Genomic DNA, 17,768 nt, shown 5'->3' with positions numbered 1-17,768 from the left:
ATTTCTACTGAAAGTATTCTAGTCATTTTAGTTTTTTTTTCCTTATGCTATTACAACATCATTCCATTCAACTAAACACAAGAATACTATTACTGTTCTATTTTATTCCATTCAACCAAACAATTGAATTATTATTACAATTCTATTCTATTAGACCTTTATTCCATCACTTTGAACTAAACCCGCAGAATAGAAAATGAAAACCCAAAAGTGAAAATTAGAAAAGAAAAAAAAACCAGCGAACAAGGGAGTGGAGAGTAGACTGGTAGTTTTTCCTTTCTTAAGTCAAGCTTCCTTGCAGTTGCAGAAACCAAAAACTAAAAGCAAAAGTAAAAGTAAAAGCAAAAGCAATCATCTGTGGATGCTGCCGCACTCGAACATGCCACGGGAAGACAACCAGCTTCCATTACTATCTGACCAGGATGTTGCGTACGAGTCCGGCGAAAAAGTTCACATCCTCGGAATCAATGAACCGGACGAGGAAGGGTCATCGGTTGTCCCACCTTTTTCCTGGAAAAAGCTATGGCTTTTCACTGGACCTGGTTTTTTAATGTCAATCGCGTTTCTGGATCCTGGGAATTTAGAAGGGGACCTTCAAGCCGGAGCAATAGCCGGTTACTCCTTGCTGTGGCTGTTGATGTGGGCTACGGCTATGGGGTTGCTGGTTCAACTTTTGTCGGCTCGGCTTGGTGTGGCGACGGGAAGACACTTGGCTGAGCTGTGTAGAGAAGAGTATCCGACTTGGGTTAGCATGGTTCTGTGGGTAATGGCAGAGCTGGCTCTGATTGGAGCCGATATACAAGAAGTTATTGGCAGTGCCATTGCTATTAAGATTTTGAGTAACGGTATTTTGCCTTTGTGGGCTGGCGTTGTTGTTACAGCTTCTGATTGGTCAGTTTTTTTTTTTTGTTTTATATGGGATTTTATGCTCATTGAAGTTTTTGTTTTTTTAAATCTGAATTTTCAAGGTTTGGTTTATTCCTTTAAAACTATGGTAGCTTGAATCAGTGTTTGTCTCTTAAAATATTATAGAAGCTAATACTAATCAACCATTAGTAAATTTAAGAGGAGGCTTGTTTGATGTTATAGTTGAGTCAAATCCTTTTAAAATCCCATGCCTAAGAGTGCGAAATAGCAGTATGCTAACCTGGTTCTTACTTGCTTTTCCCTTTTACAGTTTTATCTTGTTGTTTCTTGAAAATTATGGGGTTAGGAAGCTGGAAGCATTTTTTGCAGTCCTTATTGCAACTATGGCAGTCTCATTTGCTTGGATGTTTGGTGAAACAAAACCCACTGGCACTGAACTTCTTCTTGGTGAGGAAATACCCTCCATTGGCAGTAGCGGTTGCTTTTTTGGTTACCTTTCTTTTCCTTCTCTCTATTTGTTAATAAAATTTATACCATATTCTCAGGTGTTTTGATTCCGAAACTCAGCTCCAAAACCATCAAGCAGGCTGTGGGAGTCGTTGGCTGCATTATTATGCCTCACAACGTATTCTTGCACTCTGCCCTTGTGCAATCAAGAGAAATTGATTACAGCAAGAAGGGTCGGGTGCAAGAAGCTCTCAATTATTACTCAATAGAGTCCACTGTTGCACTTATAATTTCCTTTACAATCAATCTTTTCGTTATGACTGTATTTGCCAAGGCATTCTATGGTACAGAAATAGCCAGTAGTATCGGCCTCGTGAATGCAGGGCAATATCTTCAAGAAAAATACGGAGGTGGATTATTCCCAATTTTATATATATGGAGTATTGGGTTGTTAGCAGCAGGACAAAGTAGCACTATCACCGGCACTTATGCTGGCCAGTTTATCATGGGAGGTTTCCTGAACCTGAGAATGAAAAAATGGCTAAGAGCATTAATCACAAGGAGTTGTGCAATTATTCCTACAATTGTAGTTGCTCTTGTTTTCGATACTTCTGAAGCAGCACTAGATGTCTTAAATGAATGGCTTAATGTGCTTCAGTCAATTCAAATCCCTTTTGCTCTTCTCCCACTACTTTGTCTGGTATCCAAGGAGCAAATCATGGGTACCTTCAAAATTGGCCCTGCACTCAAGGTATGCTGCTAATTTCACAGTATGCATCTGTATGCTTGCTGCCATTAGTAATTTTGTCTGTATTCTTGCATCGACTGTGGCGTGAGTTAATATTATCCTATTGGTAAAGTTTGATCAGTGGCTGCTTGTCGCGATGACCTAGAGATCATGATTGGCTCTTATTTAAGAACAACTCATTATCTCGATGATCTGGAGTTCTAGATTCAGTACAATTCCACTCTTGTAAATTGTTATATTGGGCTCCTTGATGTTATACCTGGTGCCTGTACTGTTTCATTATGAAAACTATTGACTTGTGCGAGTTTATCAGTTGACTCGCTTGTTGATCAAAATTTTCATCCCTGCACCAGTCACGAGAGTGCTATTTTATGCAGTTACACTTTCCCTCTCTCTTGTGCAGATAGTTGCATGGCTTGTGGCAGCGCTGGTGATAGTGATCAATGGGTACCTTTTACTTGATTTCTTCTCCTCCGAAGTCACTGGCGTAATCTTTACCACCGTAGTCTGTGCATTTACAGGAGCTTATCTTGCATTTATTGTTTACCTTGTTTATTTGGGATTTACTTTATCTGTTCGGCGCCATAAGTTACCCGCTAAACTGGCACAAGGCATGGAGTGATAGGTCTTAGACAAACTTGTCAAGCTAAGATATCAGAAACCATAGGGACACCATCAAACACAGTCTTTCCACTGATGATTTTGTCTAGTTGAAGGCTTGAAGCATGTCTTTTTCGTGTATGCATCCGTATACGGGCTTTATGTACAGAGTTCATTTTAGTAGTTTACTTCTCGACATACTGTATCAAACAACACGGTCGTAGGTTTGGATAGTATCCTGCCGTATACAGGGATTGAAGATAGAGGCTGTAACAATGACATTCTTTTGAAACATTTGAAGGAGCTAAACTATGTATTATAGACAAATGTATTAGAAAAATTTACGAGGAAGCTGCTATCGACTGTTTGCTTGTATATTGCAACTGGTTTACGAGGATGGTTGATGTCTTCCATTGAAACTTTCTTTGTCTTATATTGTTAAATTGTTTTTTGTTTCTTTATGAATTTATTTGTGTAATTAAGAACGGTTCAACTGAAGCTTGTAGCAATGCCCTTGAACTACTAGTGACGTTTCTCAACCATGGCCAGCAGCATTGGGCAACATGTTAAACACACAAGTAATATGTGTGCCGTTATCATTAAATTAGGATAAACTACATTAGTAGTCAACTAGTCATCCAACTATTAATAAATTTTTTGGTCATCTAACTGTGAAAAGTTATAAAATGGTTACTCAACAATTTAGTAAATCTCTTTTTGGATCACCCAATTATAAAAAGGTACAAAATAGTCACCCAATTATTCATTTTAATTGGTCACCTAGCTGTCCTTTTTTTTTTATAGTTTTGGTTTTCTTTGTGACATGGAGAGTTCATTTTAAAAGAATGAGAAAATAAAAAATTATTATCTTGAGTTTTTTGTATATTTTCAAACAAATTTAGCTGATAAATTTATTTTTTTAGCTTTTAAGTGAAATAGTCACAAAGAAAAGCGAAACTGTAGAAAAGACCAAAGTACACAATATATAAATGTTGAAAGTTAGATTTTTTAGAATCAAGACCTAATTTACACAATATATAAATGTAAGGGTTAAAGTTACTATTATACCAATATTAAAAGTCGTTATAGTTAGTTTGTTGATAACCAAAAAGACAAAATTTAGTAGTTGGGTGACCATTTTGTAATTTTATAGTTGGATGACTAAAAGGATATTTACTAATAGTTAAGTAACCAAAAATGAAATTTACTGATAGTTGAGTGACTACTAGTGTAGTTTGCCCATAAAACTATTAAATACATCAAAATATGTAATTTACCAAAAAAATACAAAATAAAAACGACAACGTTTGAGACTTATTCAAACGTCAGTAGTTAATGTATTTTTAAAAAAGTAGAATGCGGAAGTTGGTTAGAGAAGAAACAGAAAAATCCAAATATTCTAAATTTCAATTCCATCCAAACGCCTTAGTTCCAATTTTTGTTTGTGTTTTATAATCATCGTCAGTTTTGGTGCGAAAGCTCATTTGTGATACACTCCGCTGACTGGCCTCTCATTTGGCATGGCATGGCCACTCGTTAACCTCACCGTCGCTTTCTTCTTCCTCATCTTTCTCCTCTCCCAATCATGCCTCTCCATATCACTGCCACTCCTCCTCCCTCCACCTCACCCCCGCGCTCGCCCCGCCATGGTCCTCCCTCTCTTTCCTTCTCCCAAGAATACCTCTACAACTTTTCCCGACTCTTCTCATCGCCTACTGAGATCCGATTCTAACTCTTCTCATCCCTACGCTCGCATGCGACTCTACGACAACCTCCTCAGCCGCGGGTACCCTATTATTTCTTTTATTAGTAGTAGTCTTATTTTCTTAAAATCATATTTTTTCCTTTCTTAAAGGAAGATTTTCGATGATTTGAAATTCCTAAAGGTATTACTCTACGGTTCTATGGATCGGGACACCTCCGCAGAGATTTGCTCTTATAGTGGATACTGGAAGCACTGTCACTTACGTTCCTTGCGCTATGTGTGAAAAATGTGGTACTCATCAGGTGATGTTAAAATTTCATTCATCTATATTAAATCGTTAGAGTATTAAAATCGTTAGAGGTTTCAAACAATCTATATTAAATTAAAAAACAATGTAATTGTAAAATGTAACATGCGTATAGATGTAATGTATAATTGTATAACAAGATAGGTGTAAATGTAGCATTAATGATTATTTTCAAATTCATGTGTTGTTACCTTTTAAATATGTGCACTGAAACTGTTTCTAAAAATATATTAAATTTCAACTAAGATTAAAATATGTTGTTAATCCTATATTTAGATAAAATTCAAAATTTGAAATTTAAAATCATTAGCCTTGTTAGTATTTTTTTGTCAAAATTTGCCAAACTGGCATGTTTGTTAAACTACCCTTCACATTTCATTTCGTTGACAAATTTAATAGAAATTATAAAATATAATGATTAGACTAGAATTTTAAATTAAAAATAGGAGGTATAATTTTAACTTTTAAAGTACATGACTAAATCTCAAATTTTGGATGAATACATGGACTAATAGCATATTTTAACCTTCAGCTAATATAAATATGCATTTCAATTGAAAAGAATTAGAATCCAAATCTTTAAAATCATATTCCCAATCTCAGGTAATTAGTGTATTCCGAGCATATTAGGGCTAGAGAGTAGAAAAACTCCTATCTCATTTCTTTAGCCATTACTCTACTTATTTAGATATTCGATTCTAGGCTCTATTTGGTCGTTGATTGCATCTTCTTTTAGAAGCAAAAACAAGGGATGGTTTTTTAAAAAAAGAAAAAAGAAGTTAAATGTAAAAAATTACAGCTTTTACATATATAATAATTTTTTACATATGTTAATATGCAAAATCGAACTATTTGTTTATAGCAATTTTTGTGGGACAGAAAAAGCACGTAGCAATGCAGCCTTAATGATTTGCAGCGAAAGTTTTAATCATGCTGGCTCAACAAAACCTTCTTAGGTGGTCAAGCTAATAGGTTTCTGATATGTTTATATCAGGACCCAAAGTTTCAACCCGAGTTGTCCAGTACTTACCAACCTGTAAAATGCAATTTGGATTGCAATTGCGACAAAGACAGGGATCAATGTATATATGAAAGACAGTATGCTGAAATGAGTGTCACCAGCGGTATCCTTGCTGAGGATGTTATTTCATTTGGGAATCTAAGTGAACTTTCGCCCCAGCGTATTGTTTTTGGTTGTGAAACTGAGGAAACTGGTGAGCTTTACAGACAACATGCTGACGGCATTATTGGATTGGGCCGCGGTGATCTCAGCATTGTTGACCAGCTTGTGGAGAAAGGTGTGATTAGCGATTCATTCTCATTATGTTATGGTGGAATGGATGTTGGTGGGGGCGCTATGGTTCTTGGTGGTATATCCGCCCCATCAGACATGATTTTCAGTTATTCGGATCCTGTACGCAGGTATGTTCTGTAAACGTTTTGATCTCAGAGGATAGAGTACCTCGTCAACTTCCTAACAAAAACATTCGATACATCCCACACATTTACTCTAGTTTCGGGATGGAAACAGTCCATATTACAACATTGACTTGAAAGAGATGCATGTTGCCGGGAAGAAGCTAGATTTGGACCCATCTGTTTTTGATCGAAAGTTTGGAACTGTTTTGGATAGTGGTACGACATTTGCATATTTTCCAGAAGCAGTGTTTGAGGCGTTCAAGGACACTGTAAGATTTTGTTCCCATAAATTAATCGTAGTTAAAATTTTTGTTAGGCCTATTAATGCAATCTCACTAGTCTGTTTTTCTCTCCTGCCTAAGTGACTTAAAATTTTCACTCTTCATCCTTGATGGCATTGATATGGGGATCATTGAAGCTTTATTCCAATAATTTTACGTATTTACATGAGATGACTACATGCTTTATAGATTAACCTATTAAACTTAAAAACTTGATTATGATTGTTCTTTTCCCTCTATCTCATATTTGCATCTTTATATTGAAGATTATGAAGGAACTTAATAGCTTAAAGCAGGTTAGCGGCGCTGTTCCAAGTTACAATGATACATGCTTTTCTGGTATTAGCAGGTATTACTTATATTATGTACCATAACAGAAAATTTGAAATATTTGTAATCTACTTGTTATATAAAATGATTAGTTATGTAATATTAACAGTTAATATTGTTTTCTGCTTCAGTGATGTCTCTCAACTCTCAAAAACTTTTCCAACAATTGAACTGGTATTTGAAAATCAGCAAAAATTGTTGCTTACACCTGAGAATTACTTGTTTCGAGTAAGCTTCTCACAATGTAATTGCTTTCCTGTTGATTGAACTTCTTTATTTCTCAAGGAAACCTTCTTAAGGTTATACTTGAAGTTGGTTTAGCAATAACTGTATTTGATTCAGTCAAGTATTTTGCCCTGTTCTCAATGTTCAATACATGACTAGGGGTTTTCCTCTTATCTTACATCTTATTCATGAAGCATTCAAAGGTACAAGGTGCATATTGCCTTGGGATCTTCCAAAATGGAATGGACCCAACTACCCTTCTGGGAGGTATGTTTAATTTCAGATAACCTGTATTCTGTGATGCTATTCATTTTAAGTTTTCATGAGACTGTTTTTGGTTGCTGGGTCTTAGTATTGGAATTTGATGGAACTGGGACCATCTTCTTGGGCAAAGCTTTAGTTAGACTGCTGTTTTGTTGTTTTCTTTCGTGTTGTAATAGGAATCATTGTGCGGAATACTCTTGTTACATATGACCGCAAGGATTCAAAGATCGGTTTCTGGAAGACTAATTGTTCTGAGCTATGGGAAAGGCTTCATGTAACCAGTGCACCATCACCATCACCATCACCATCACCATCACCATCACCATCACCATCACCATCACCGTCACCATCACCATCACCATCACCATCACCATCACCATTTCCATCTCCATCTCCATCTCCATCTCCATCATCTTCAAGTGGGAAGGAAAATTCAACCTTTGAAATGCCACCTATATCAGCTCCTGAGGAATCACCTATATATGCTCTTATAGGTACTGTAAACCATGGTTATACCAGGACCTATCACAGGGTTAGAAGTTAGAACTCTGCTCTGCAGGTCATTTGATTGAAATGCATAAATGCTAAATTTTTGTAAAGTATGCTTTCCAAGTGCTATTGTCATACTATAGTGACATTTTCTTGTTGATAAATAGGGGAAATTGAAATTGGTGAAATTTCATTGGATTTGGCATTGAACGTCAACCACTCATATCTAAAGCCTCGTCTTGTCATGCTTCTTGAGTTCATGGCTAAGGAGCTAGGCGTTAATGGTTCACAGGTTAAACAACTACCATCTTCGAAAGCAGGAGCATTTTATGGCAGTAATTTATGTATTATTAATGTGAAATTACATGTTAAATACAGAAGGAATTTTCAAACTATCTTGCTGAAAAGTTGATTTTTCTGTCTATGGTTAGGTTTCACCTTATTGGATTAAGAAAACTTTTGGATGATTTCAGGTCCATTTATTGAATTTTACATCCGAAGGAAACATATCTTTTATTAAATGGTCCATAGTCCCTTCAGGATCAGCAACCTACATTTCTAATACTACTGCAATAGTAAGTTCTCATTTTAGATCATTGCATTTCTTTTTATGTACAAGATTACAGTTTATTTGTTTGATGAGTCCTGCTTCCAGAATATAATATCTCGGCTTGCTGAACATCGTGTGATGCTTCCTGATGACTTGGGAAATTATCAGTTGGTGCAATGGGAAGTGAAGCCTCCTTCGAAACAGTATTTTTCCACCTCTCTCTCTCTCTTTCTCGTCGTACTCTTGCATGGATCTGAATTAAGAAAGGCTGGCTATAAATTATAATTTCCAGAATTCCCTCACTCTTCTCGTGTCTGTGTAGATCTTTTACATAGTTAATTGGTGATAATGGCTGGATCAGTGAATGCCGTCATTCTATAGGGTGTAGATCTTATGTTTAGTACATTGGTGCTAATGGCATAACATATAGTTGTATTGTATAAGAAACAGTTTGCATATATGAATGCAGGATATATATTTAATGACCCATTCCAACTCCATTTTGATTTGCTCCATTTACTTTTGCTGATATAAGGTCTAAATGGATTTGTTTATTTAATAATACAGAACATGGTGGCAGCGGCAGTATCTGGTGGTTCTTTTGGGTATTATGATGTTTATTATTGCAGGATTAATCGCTTCTGGAATATGGCTATGGAGTCGCAGACGACAGCCTCAGATTCCATATCAACCGGTTGATGGAGCAGCTAGAGAACATGAACTCCAACCCCTGCAGTCTTAAAAAAACCCTGAAAGAAAGAATTTTTTTTTTCAGACAGATTTGGGGTATGGATTCTGCACCCAATACAATTCATTGCTCCACAGTTTTGTTGGATGAGGAATCTTCGCTTTCTTTGCTTTCTAGAAGAAAAAAGATATTAAATTAAATAAACGCAACATCCAAAGCAAGACTTTTTAATGGGTCAAAACTGACGGATGCTAATTTCAATTTTGCCTTACGAGTGAGTTCGGACCACACCTGTTTTCAAACATTGACTTTCAATTTTTGTATTTACTGTTTATTTATTATTCTGATGTATCAACTTGGAATTAATACCAATTATAATATTTTTTTCTATTGAAACTTTTATTATGTTGTGCAGGATTTTAATTCAATTTTTCAAAGATTTTTTTACAAAACATAATTTAATTGAGAAATTATTAAAATAATATTTTACAAAATAAATTATATGATTATGAGGAGGTTTTTGTTTTATATTTTATAATTCAATAAAATTTGAATGGAAACCACAATTTATGCAACTTTTAAACATCATTTAATTTTTATATAAAATTTTAATAAATATATTTTTTACATTATTTTTTTACCTAGGTGTGCTATAAAATTAATTATTACTAAACCATTTTAATGAGATTATTTTTTTTGAAATGAAATAAGTTTCAAAGTAGTTTTTCAACTCATAAGTAATACAAAATAATTAGTTTTTAAATTAGAAATAATCAATTAAGGTTTGACATTTTAAGTTAGGGTAAATTACATTTAAGGCCACTCAATTATTAGTATGTTTATAGTTTGGTTATTCAACTTTAAAAAGTTACAAAATAGTAGTTGAACAATTCAAAAGTTTTTATTTAAGTTATTGGGCTATTAAGTTTTATTTTATTTTTTTAATATGATTAACGAACTCTAAGTGACTATTCAACAATCGGTATGATGGATTAGTTCCTATCGATGAGTAGAAGAACATACCTTAGATTCAAATCGATTTGACGGTTAGTGTCAGGGATTAGAGAAGAAAATTGTTTGGATGTTGGTTAGCATATTCGTGATATTCAAAGATGTTTTATGAAAAAACTAAACTAGATAAGAGAAGGGGAATGAGAGTTTTCGATTGGTGCACACGGTGCGAATAAAGAAAGCCTTACAACAGTAGTTTTAATAGCTGAATGAATTAAATGAAAAAATCACAACTCAGTGAATTAAATGAAAACTTTTGATGGTTCAATGATCATTTTATAACTTTTTGAAGTTGAATGACTAAAACGTAAACTTAATAATAGTTTAATGACTTTGGATGTAATTTACCCGTTAATACGGTATCTAAATTTGGGATTCATCTTTTATAAATTTAATTTTGATTTTACAATATTATATTTAAACTAGATTTATTTTTTAAAAGTATTTTTATTTTATTTTAAACAGCATTGTTAAGCATTAAAAATTTAAATCACATTTGTTTGAAGCACTTTCTCATTCGGAAAAAAATGGCAACCGGCGCTATGAATACCATAAAATCTCTGTACTGAGGAACTTCTACCGGCAACCGGCTCTTTTGGCGGTTGTCAGTAGTACCGTTCCCAAGATCCAGTCAAAATATGCGTAAGAAAATTCAGAAATGACGAGAATGTCCCACCCTTTCTATCTAAGTAATCACAGCAAACAATTAAAGAAACTTTAACTAAACCCCAGATATTTAATCCATTGAAACACGAAAAAGAGTGCCAAAAAAAAAAAAAAACTGCTAGAAGTAAAGAAAAAAAGAAAAAGAAAAAAGGCCAGAAGGCGCAGCAACATAATAGCGAAATCTGGGCTCTTTTTAAAATATATTCTGCTTCTTACAAAAATCAAAAAAAGGAAAGAAATTCCAATATTCCACAACTCTAAGCTGCATTTAGGTACCAATTCCTCTTTTTCTTTCTGCTTTCCTTTCCTTCCTTTCTTTTTTTCTTGTTAGCTTTGAAAATTTCTTTTATGTTTTCCGAATTTATTTATCTTTGAATTTTGATATATGAATCCGGGTTCCTGCTTAACAAGTTAGAGAATCAAAGCTTCGTTTTTGGGTTCCTTGTTAAGATCATAGAGACCCATAACACTGTTGAAAGATCTTGATTGAGGTCTCTCTTATTTCCTTGCAATTTCTGAATGTTTTGACTAATTACTTCTTTGGGCCTCGTTATTTTCAAACCATAAGAAAACCCATTTGATCTATTTACTTTCTGTATGACCATATTGTTTGATAGTATGATTTTTAAAGGCTATGTAGGTCTTTGGATAAATGAGATTTTAATGTCTGAGGGGGTTCTTGAGTTAACTTTAGTTATTAATTTGTTTTTGCTGTTGTAAAAGTGTAAAAGAAACAGATTAAACTTGCACTTCCATAGGTTAATATTATTTTTTCTATGATTGGGAGGCCAATATGTATGTATGCCTGAATCATTAACGTGTAAAAATGATTTTATTAAGTTGTTGTTTCACTATTCTGTTCTCTTGAACTTGCTAGTTATTTTAAAATATAAAGCCATGTAAATGACGTAAGGAACCAGTTGGAGATAGGTTTTTGAAGTAATGATTTGGGTAAATCTATTGGTATCATTATTACCGTGCTAGTTTCCATCTAGCAGCATATGTTGTTTAGCATCTGGAATTTGAGAGTGGTTGTTGGACCATTTTATGTTTATTTTGCAATTCTTGTTAAGGTCTTTATATCCTTTGATTTTCAGCATCCTAATAATACTGTAGTCTTCTTGTTTCTGTTTCAATGTTGTCTTCATTCTAATCCATAAGGTACATAAATATATTGATGTCTCTGGATTGAATTTTAATTAAACCGCAAATGATTACCGAAAATAGGAAAATACATCCAAATAGTTAACTTGAATTTCCTAGAAACTAGGGCTTTAGTAGAGAGTAACTGTACAGGCTACAGAAGCTTACAAAGTCCTGAGGTAAAGACAATTCCATTGAAGGAGCAGTCACGGAATTTCAATTAGTCCTTGGCTTTCATTCATCTTCTCTGAACTTCAGGGAACAATTTGGCTTGCTATTAGTCAGCTAACTCCCTTGTCTGTGGTGGGTGAATGGGGATCATGTTATGTTTAACATGAACTGTGGAGAGCTGGTTTTTTTTCTATTACCTTTTTAGGTTTACCTTAGTAACATTTTGATGGATACTTGGAAGATTATCAGCACAATAAACTCTAAAAGGAAACTTTGTTGTAATTTGATTGGGTTTTTGGGTGGTAAGTATTATATTTGAAGGTTTAGAGTTTCAATGTACTTATATAATTATTTGTTTTCAATCTTATTCTTTACTTTAAAATTTTGGCTCCCTATAAGGATTGCTAGTTGGCGGATTTGAGATTTCAAGAATCTGTGTGGTTCTTTTTCTAGGTTTTGGTATGGAGTTTAAGAAGGTGTTTCTTCAGTTTAACGGAATAATATGGTTTTCCAAGGATCACTGACGAGAAAGAATTTTGCTGTCAGAGTTTACAAGAACAGGTATGTACATTACAATGTCCTTTATCTGGACCTTCGTGGTTCACTTTTTTCTTCAAACTTGGTCAATGAATTTATGCAGTTTGGTTAATGAATTTATCATAGGCAGTATATGTGATTGCCTGAGTTCACTGATGATTTACTTTGGATTTAGTTGAATGCTGAGAGGGGAATCTGTTGAACCAAAATAATTAGGTTGTTAGCTTTCTCCAATTGTTCCTTGTGATTTATGTTTAAATCAACCTAATCTGATTTGTATTGGAGGCTTATTCAGCACTATGTTCTTTGACTATTTCTTTAGTTTCTCTATTCTTCCTTTCATCCTTATTCTGTTTTGCTCAATGATGACATTTTAGCTCGTCACATCTTCTTTGATTGGTTCAAAAACATTGAGCAGTTAAGCTCTTTGATGAAATGCCATTTTCTAAATACTAACAGATCTAGTGGTGATTGTTACCTTGAAAACAACTGATCCTTTTTCTGGTATTTTCTTTGTTGTGCCACACACCTGTGACGTAATTATTTGAAATTCTGGAATGACATCTAAGTAAATGGAAAAAAAAATGTTTAACTGAGGGGTAAACTTGTTGAATCTAAAATAACATGGGCTGTTGGCTAGTTATCATGAACTTTAAGAGGGCATTATTACTTTGAAGTTACTGACAGGCTGGTAACTTCAAAGCATTAAATGTTTTGCGAAAACTTATACCTAATGAAATGTTTGCCTAAATCTTGTTATCTCAATGCAATAGTATTGATTTCATTTGTTCTAAATCAGTATGTCTCATGTGGGGCTTGAAACTTGATGAATTGGTTAGGCTCAATGTTAACAAATAAAAAAGAGATTTGATTAAACTTGATGATATTATCTGTTCTATTCATGCTAACTTGCCTATGATATCAGTTTTACCCCTATGTTTCTCTTTCTTGTGGTCTCTCTGACCTTTTTTTTTTGTTATTGACACAGATCAGATGGAGATATCTTTGTTAAAAGCACTTCTTAGTAACATTTCCTCATTTTTAAATTTATCGTCTTTTGAGAAGATTAACTCAGAACCAGTTCAGAAGTACTACCAAAGAGCAGAAGAGATACTAAAGTTGTTGAAGCCAATTCTGAATGCAATTATTGATTCAGAAGTTACTTCTGATGAAGTGCTTATCAAGGCATTCGAAGGATTGGGTCTCTCTATAGAAGAACTGAGAGAGCAATGTGATAGCTGGCAACCCCTCTTGAGTAAAGTTTATTTTGTAAGTTATAAGTTCTATCCTCATTTCGCAAGTTCTCTTGGCGATTTTAGTCCACTTGTGCCAGGAAGAAGTGCTTAACATAACTTTACCATACTACTGATATGGTAAAGGTTTGATCAATTACAAGAAGTTTTCTTGTGAGGTTATTGTTTTAGATTGTTGTTGCCTTTTACACTTGATTGTTATGCAATAACTTGTCAAATGTATGTGTTCTTTTTCTTCTCACCTTTTCCTGCTTGTTAGTTTATAATGTTTTTCATAGAAGTATTTAGTGAATGTGTAGCTTTTGGAATAAGCTATAGCCGCAAGACCTGATTCCTAGATGTTCAATCATATTCAGGTGGAAAATTGCTATAGATGGGTGCTTTTTTAGAAAAACAAAATATAGAACAGAAATTTTCTTATAATCGTACTTGAATAACCATCTTCTTCTACTTAATATACAGGTTCTGCAAGTTGAGTCATTAATATCGAAGATTCGAAATCCCAGCCTGGAGATAGTCCAGTTCTTGAAGTGTTCTCATCTGCATCTGCCTGATGAATTGAGTTCAGCATCTCTGGAGGTAATATATGACCAAAAGTTTTTGAAGCTTTTACTTTAATTTGAAGCTTGTAATTTTCATATTGTGTTATTAATAAAGCATAATATCGTATTCTCTCAATGATTACCAAAGTGGATTTACTTGAGAAGTCATCTATTGGAGAGTGGTGGCATCTGACCTATACAGTTTTGAGATGTTAGAAAATAAATAGCTGTTCTTTTGATTTGATTTATGAGTTTAAAGAACGCTAAAAAAAAATTCACATTTCTGGATATCTAACAGTTGGTATGATTGATTGCAGCACTGCTTGCAGAAAATTAAGCATGTAGGATATGAACAGACATCATCTGTCATTAGGGAAGCCATCAGGGATCAAGTGGATAGTGTTGGACCAAGCTCAGAAATACTAGCGAAAATTGCAGAGAACTTAAGCTTGGGGTCAAACCAGGAGATTCTGATAGAGGCTGTGGCCCTTGAAAAGTTGAAGGAGAATGCTGAACAAGCTGAAAAAACTGCTGAAGCTGAGTTTGTTGATCAAATCATTGGTCTTGTAACTCGCATGCATGAACGGCTTGTCCTAATAAAACATTCGCAGACTTGTAGCCCGGTTCCCATACCTGCTGATTTCTGCTGCCCCCTTTCCCTAGAGCTAATGACTGATCCAGTGATTGTGGCATCAGGACAAACCTATGAGCGGGCTTTCATCAAGAAATGGATTGGTCTTGGGCTCATTGTGTGCCCCAAGACACGGCAGACTTTGGCTCATACGAATCTTATACCTAATTATACAGTGAAGGCACTAATTGCAAACTGGTGCGAGTCAAACAATGTGAAGTTGCCTGATCCCATGAAGTCCATGAGCCCCCTTCTTTTGCACGCAGAGTCTGGCTTGTCAAGGGACTCAAGTAGTGTTCCACGTTCTAGAAGCAGCCAACCAATTTCACCGGAGTCACAGTCTACAAGTCAAACTGATAAAAACCTAGTCACATCCAGTGGACTTAATCGGGAGGGAACCTCCCCGCTACATCCTCGATCTACCTCAAAGGGTTCTTTGCCAGCTATTGATGGAAATGGAGAGTATCTGGATGTTGCAAGAATATCACTAAGTAGTGCTGAAGAGGGATCCAACTTGGAACAGAGAGGTAGCGAATTAGTTGGCCAACCCCCTTTGTCACCTTCTATTAATGAATTTCATAACAATGGACAGTCATCTCTAAATCATGCAAGATCTGACTCAGCATCTAGTATACTTTCTAATTCAGATTTTCCCCAAGGACCAAGTGGAGATGCCAATGAGAGTTTGGAGGCGTCAACTCATCTCAGGGCCAATAGTGGTGTTAATGGAGAGGTGAAATCTGACTCGCAGCCTGTGGCTAGCTCAGCCATCCCACAGAGAGAAGCTGAGTTCTCTCCTCGATTTATGGATCCAAGATCTCGAAGCCAAAGAATCTGGCGCCGACAATCAGAGAGATTCATTCCAAGGATCATTTCTTCTCCTGGTATTGAGAACAAGGCTGACCTTTCTGGCACTGAAACCCAAGTTAAGAAGTTGGTAGAGGACTTGAAGAGCACTTCAGTCGATACTCAACGAGAGGCCACTGCTCAACTCAGGTTGCTTGCCAAGCACAATATGGATAATCGGATTATAATAGCAAACTGTGGGGCCATTAGCATGTTAGTTAATTTGCTTCGTTCACCAGATGCAAAGACTCAGGAAAATGCTGTTACAGCACTTCTTAACTTATCAATTAACGATAACAACAAAACAGCCATTGCTAATGCAAATGCAATAGAGCCTCTGATTCATGTCCTCGAGACAGGAACTCCTGAAGCTAAAGAAAACTCAGCTGCTACTCTTTTCAGCCTTTCAGTCATCGAGGATAACAAAGTCAAGATTGGAAGGTCTGGGGCAATCGGGCCTCTTGTTAATTTACTGGGGAATGGTACTCCTAGGGGAAAGAAAGATGCTAGTACAGCCTTGTTTAATCTGTCAATATTTCACGAAAATAAGGCCCGAATTGTGCAAGCTGGTGCTGTTAGACACCTTGTGGAGTTGATGGACCCAGCTGCTGGAATGGTTGATAAGGCTGTTGCTGTTTTAGCAAATCTTGCTACGATTCCTGAAGGGAGGACTTCAATTGGGCAGGAGCAAGGGATTCCTGTGCTGGTTGAGGTCGTTGAATTGGGTTCAGCAAGGGGAAAGGAAAATGCTGCGGCTGCTCTTTTACAGCTCTGCACAAACAGTAATAGGTTTTGCAGTCTGGTTCTCCAAGAAGGTGCTGTCCCACCGCTAGTTGCCTTGTCCCAGTCTGGTACACCCAGGGCTAGAGAGAAGGTATAATGCTTCTGCTTTTTTCTTTTTTCTTCTTAAATATCACTGCCTTTCTTCTACGTTCACAGAAAATTGTCATAAGCTTCTATTGATTGCAGGCACAGACACTTCTGAGTGTCTTCAGAAACCAACGACATGGTAATTCTGGAAGAGGCTGAGAGTAGGAAAACAAGCTTCATTGCCATCCAAGGTTTTGGGTCTATACAATATGTATACATTTGATGTTGCAAATAATGCATGTGAAGGTTTTGCTGCTTTGATTTACTGGGTCTATTGTAGAGAAAAAAAAAATATTTTATGGAGGATTTGATTGAGTCCTCTTGTCAATTACTTTGTGTTTTAAATGTGAAATTTGTAAATGTGGGGAAGAAATATCATTTCATACAAGCGAGTCTGTCTGGTCTGTTTCAGCGAGCTTTGTCTGAATGATAACCAATTAATAGTCTCTGTCCTGGTTGATGTTCCATGATTCTTTTTCAACTTCTTTTTTTGATACTACTAATATTGAGACTGATTTGTAAGCTATGCTTCTCTGCAGGGCCACCAAAAGTAGGCATTTTATTGGTGTATTTCCCATAACTTTGAGAACCCAATATAACCTCTTTTTTTACTTTTTTGCTTTCATTGGAAAACCATCTAACCAAGTCCATGAGCATTTTGTTTCAAGTGATTTTGCAGTTGATTTTAATCCATTATTTTTCTTCAAGTTCTGATCATCAGTTTCACAATGTCCATACAGTGATTTTGATGGTTTTTATTTTTTATTTGTGGGTTATCTGTTTTACTACTAAAATTGCAATTTGGAGATATAATGAACCGATTGGGTTCCATTTGGTCTTTCCTCGACCTTGTATAACACATCAATCTAATCATATCTCGATAGTTTGGTTTAGTCTTTCCTTTTGTTCTAACTTTTCCATTCAAATCACCAATAACGTCATTTAATGAATGATTCTTTCATGATGGTCAAGGTTGAGAAATATCATTCGCTTGATGTTCTTCATCATCATTTATTTCAACGGACTTGTCAACTACTGGTGCTTCAGACGTAAGGGTAAACAGTGGCTCAGTTGCAACTTGCTTAATAACTAGCACAACTAATTCATCATCTGCATCTATAATGAAATCATTGGTCTGCTCATCTTTAACAAACACGTTAACGTCCCCATAACAGTTT

At 35.5% G+C, this 17,768-nt stretch overlaps 3 protein-coding genes across 4 annotated transcripts; all 3 read left to right on the top strand.

Annotated features, from left to right (window-relative positions):
• The first annotated feature begins 215 nt into the window (after positions 1-215).
• On the top strand, positions 216-3,081 carry LOC105803982 (metal transporter Nramp3). Its single transcript, XM_012636458.2, has 4 exons — positions 216-891; positions 1,178-1,314; positions 1,413-2,065; positions 2,466-3,081. The coding sequence occupies exons 1-4, from the start codon at positions 362-364 to the stop codon at positions 2,682-2,684; spliced, it is 1,539 nt and encodes a 512-aa protein (XP_012491912.1). The 5' UTR covers positions 216-361; the 3' UTR covers positions 2,685-3,081.
• A 1,070-nt stretch (positions 3,082-4,151) lies between these two features.
• LOC105803983 (aspartic proteinase 36) lies at positions 4,152-9,281 on the top strand. Its single transcript, XM_012636459.2, has 12 exons — positions 4,152-4,448; positions 4,549-4,669; positions 5,669-6,096; positions 6,206-6,362; positions 6,641-6,723; positions 6,836-6,932; positions 7,124-7,196; positions 7,370-7,687; positions 7,850-7,974; positions 8,156-8,257; positions 8,338-8,435; positions 8,800-9,281. The coding sequence occupies exons 1-12, from the start codon at positions 4,183-4,185 to the stop codon at positions 8,972-8,974; spliced, it is 2,043 nt and encodes a 680-aa protein (XP_012491913.1). The 5' UTR covers positions 4,152-4,182; the 3' UTR covers positions 8,975-9,281.
• A 1,398-nt stretch (positions 9,282-10,679) lies between these two features.
• Positions 10,680-17,055, top strand: LOC105803984 (U-box domain-containing protein 4). 2 transcript variants are annotated; one of them, XM_052623803.1, is made up of 7 exons: positions 10,680-10,869; positions 12,365-12,472; positions 13,437-13,717; positions 14,164-14,280; positions 14,561-15,401; positions 15,522-16,594; positions 16,690-17,055. In XM_052623803.1, the coding sequence occupies exons 3-7, from the start codon at positions 13,442-13,444 to the stop codon at positions 16,747-16,749; spliced, it is 2,367 nt and encodes a 788-aa protein (XP_052479763.1). In that variant the 5' UTR covers positions 10,680-10,869; positions 12,365-12,472; positions 13,437-13,441; the 3' UTR covers positions 16,750-17,055. The 2 variants fall into 2 exon arrangements, with proteins under 2 accessions (XP_052479763.1, XP_012491914.1); XM_012636460.2 differs by having other exon boundaries at positions 14,561-16,594.
• Positions 17,056-17,768: the final 713 nt, after the last annotated feature.

The sequence above is a fragment of the Gossypium raimondii genome, chromosome 11, assembly GCF_025698545.1.
Source record: "Gossypium raimondii isolate GPD5lz chromosome 11, ASM2569854v1, whole genome shotgun sequence".
In the NCBI taxonomy this organism is placed as follows: Eukaryota; Viridiplantae; Streptophyta; class Magnoliopsida; order Malvales; family Malvaceae; genus Gossypium; species Gossypium raimondii.
The sequence above is the reverse complement of the archived record's forward strand: the minus strand, read 5'-3'. Positions and strand labels throughout refer to the sequence as shown.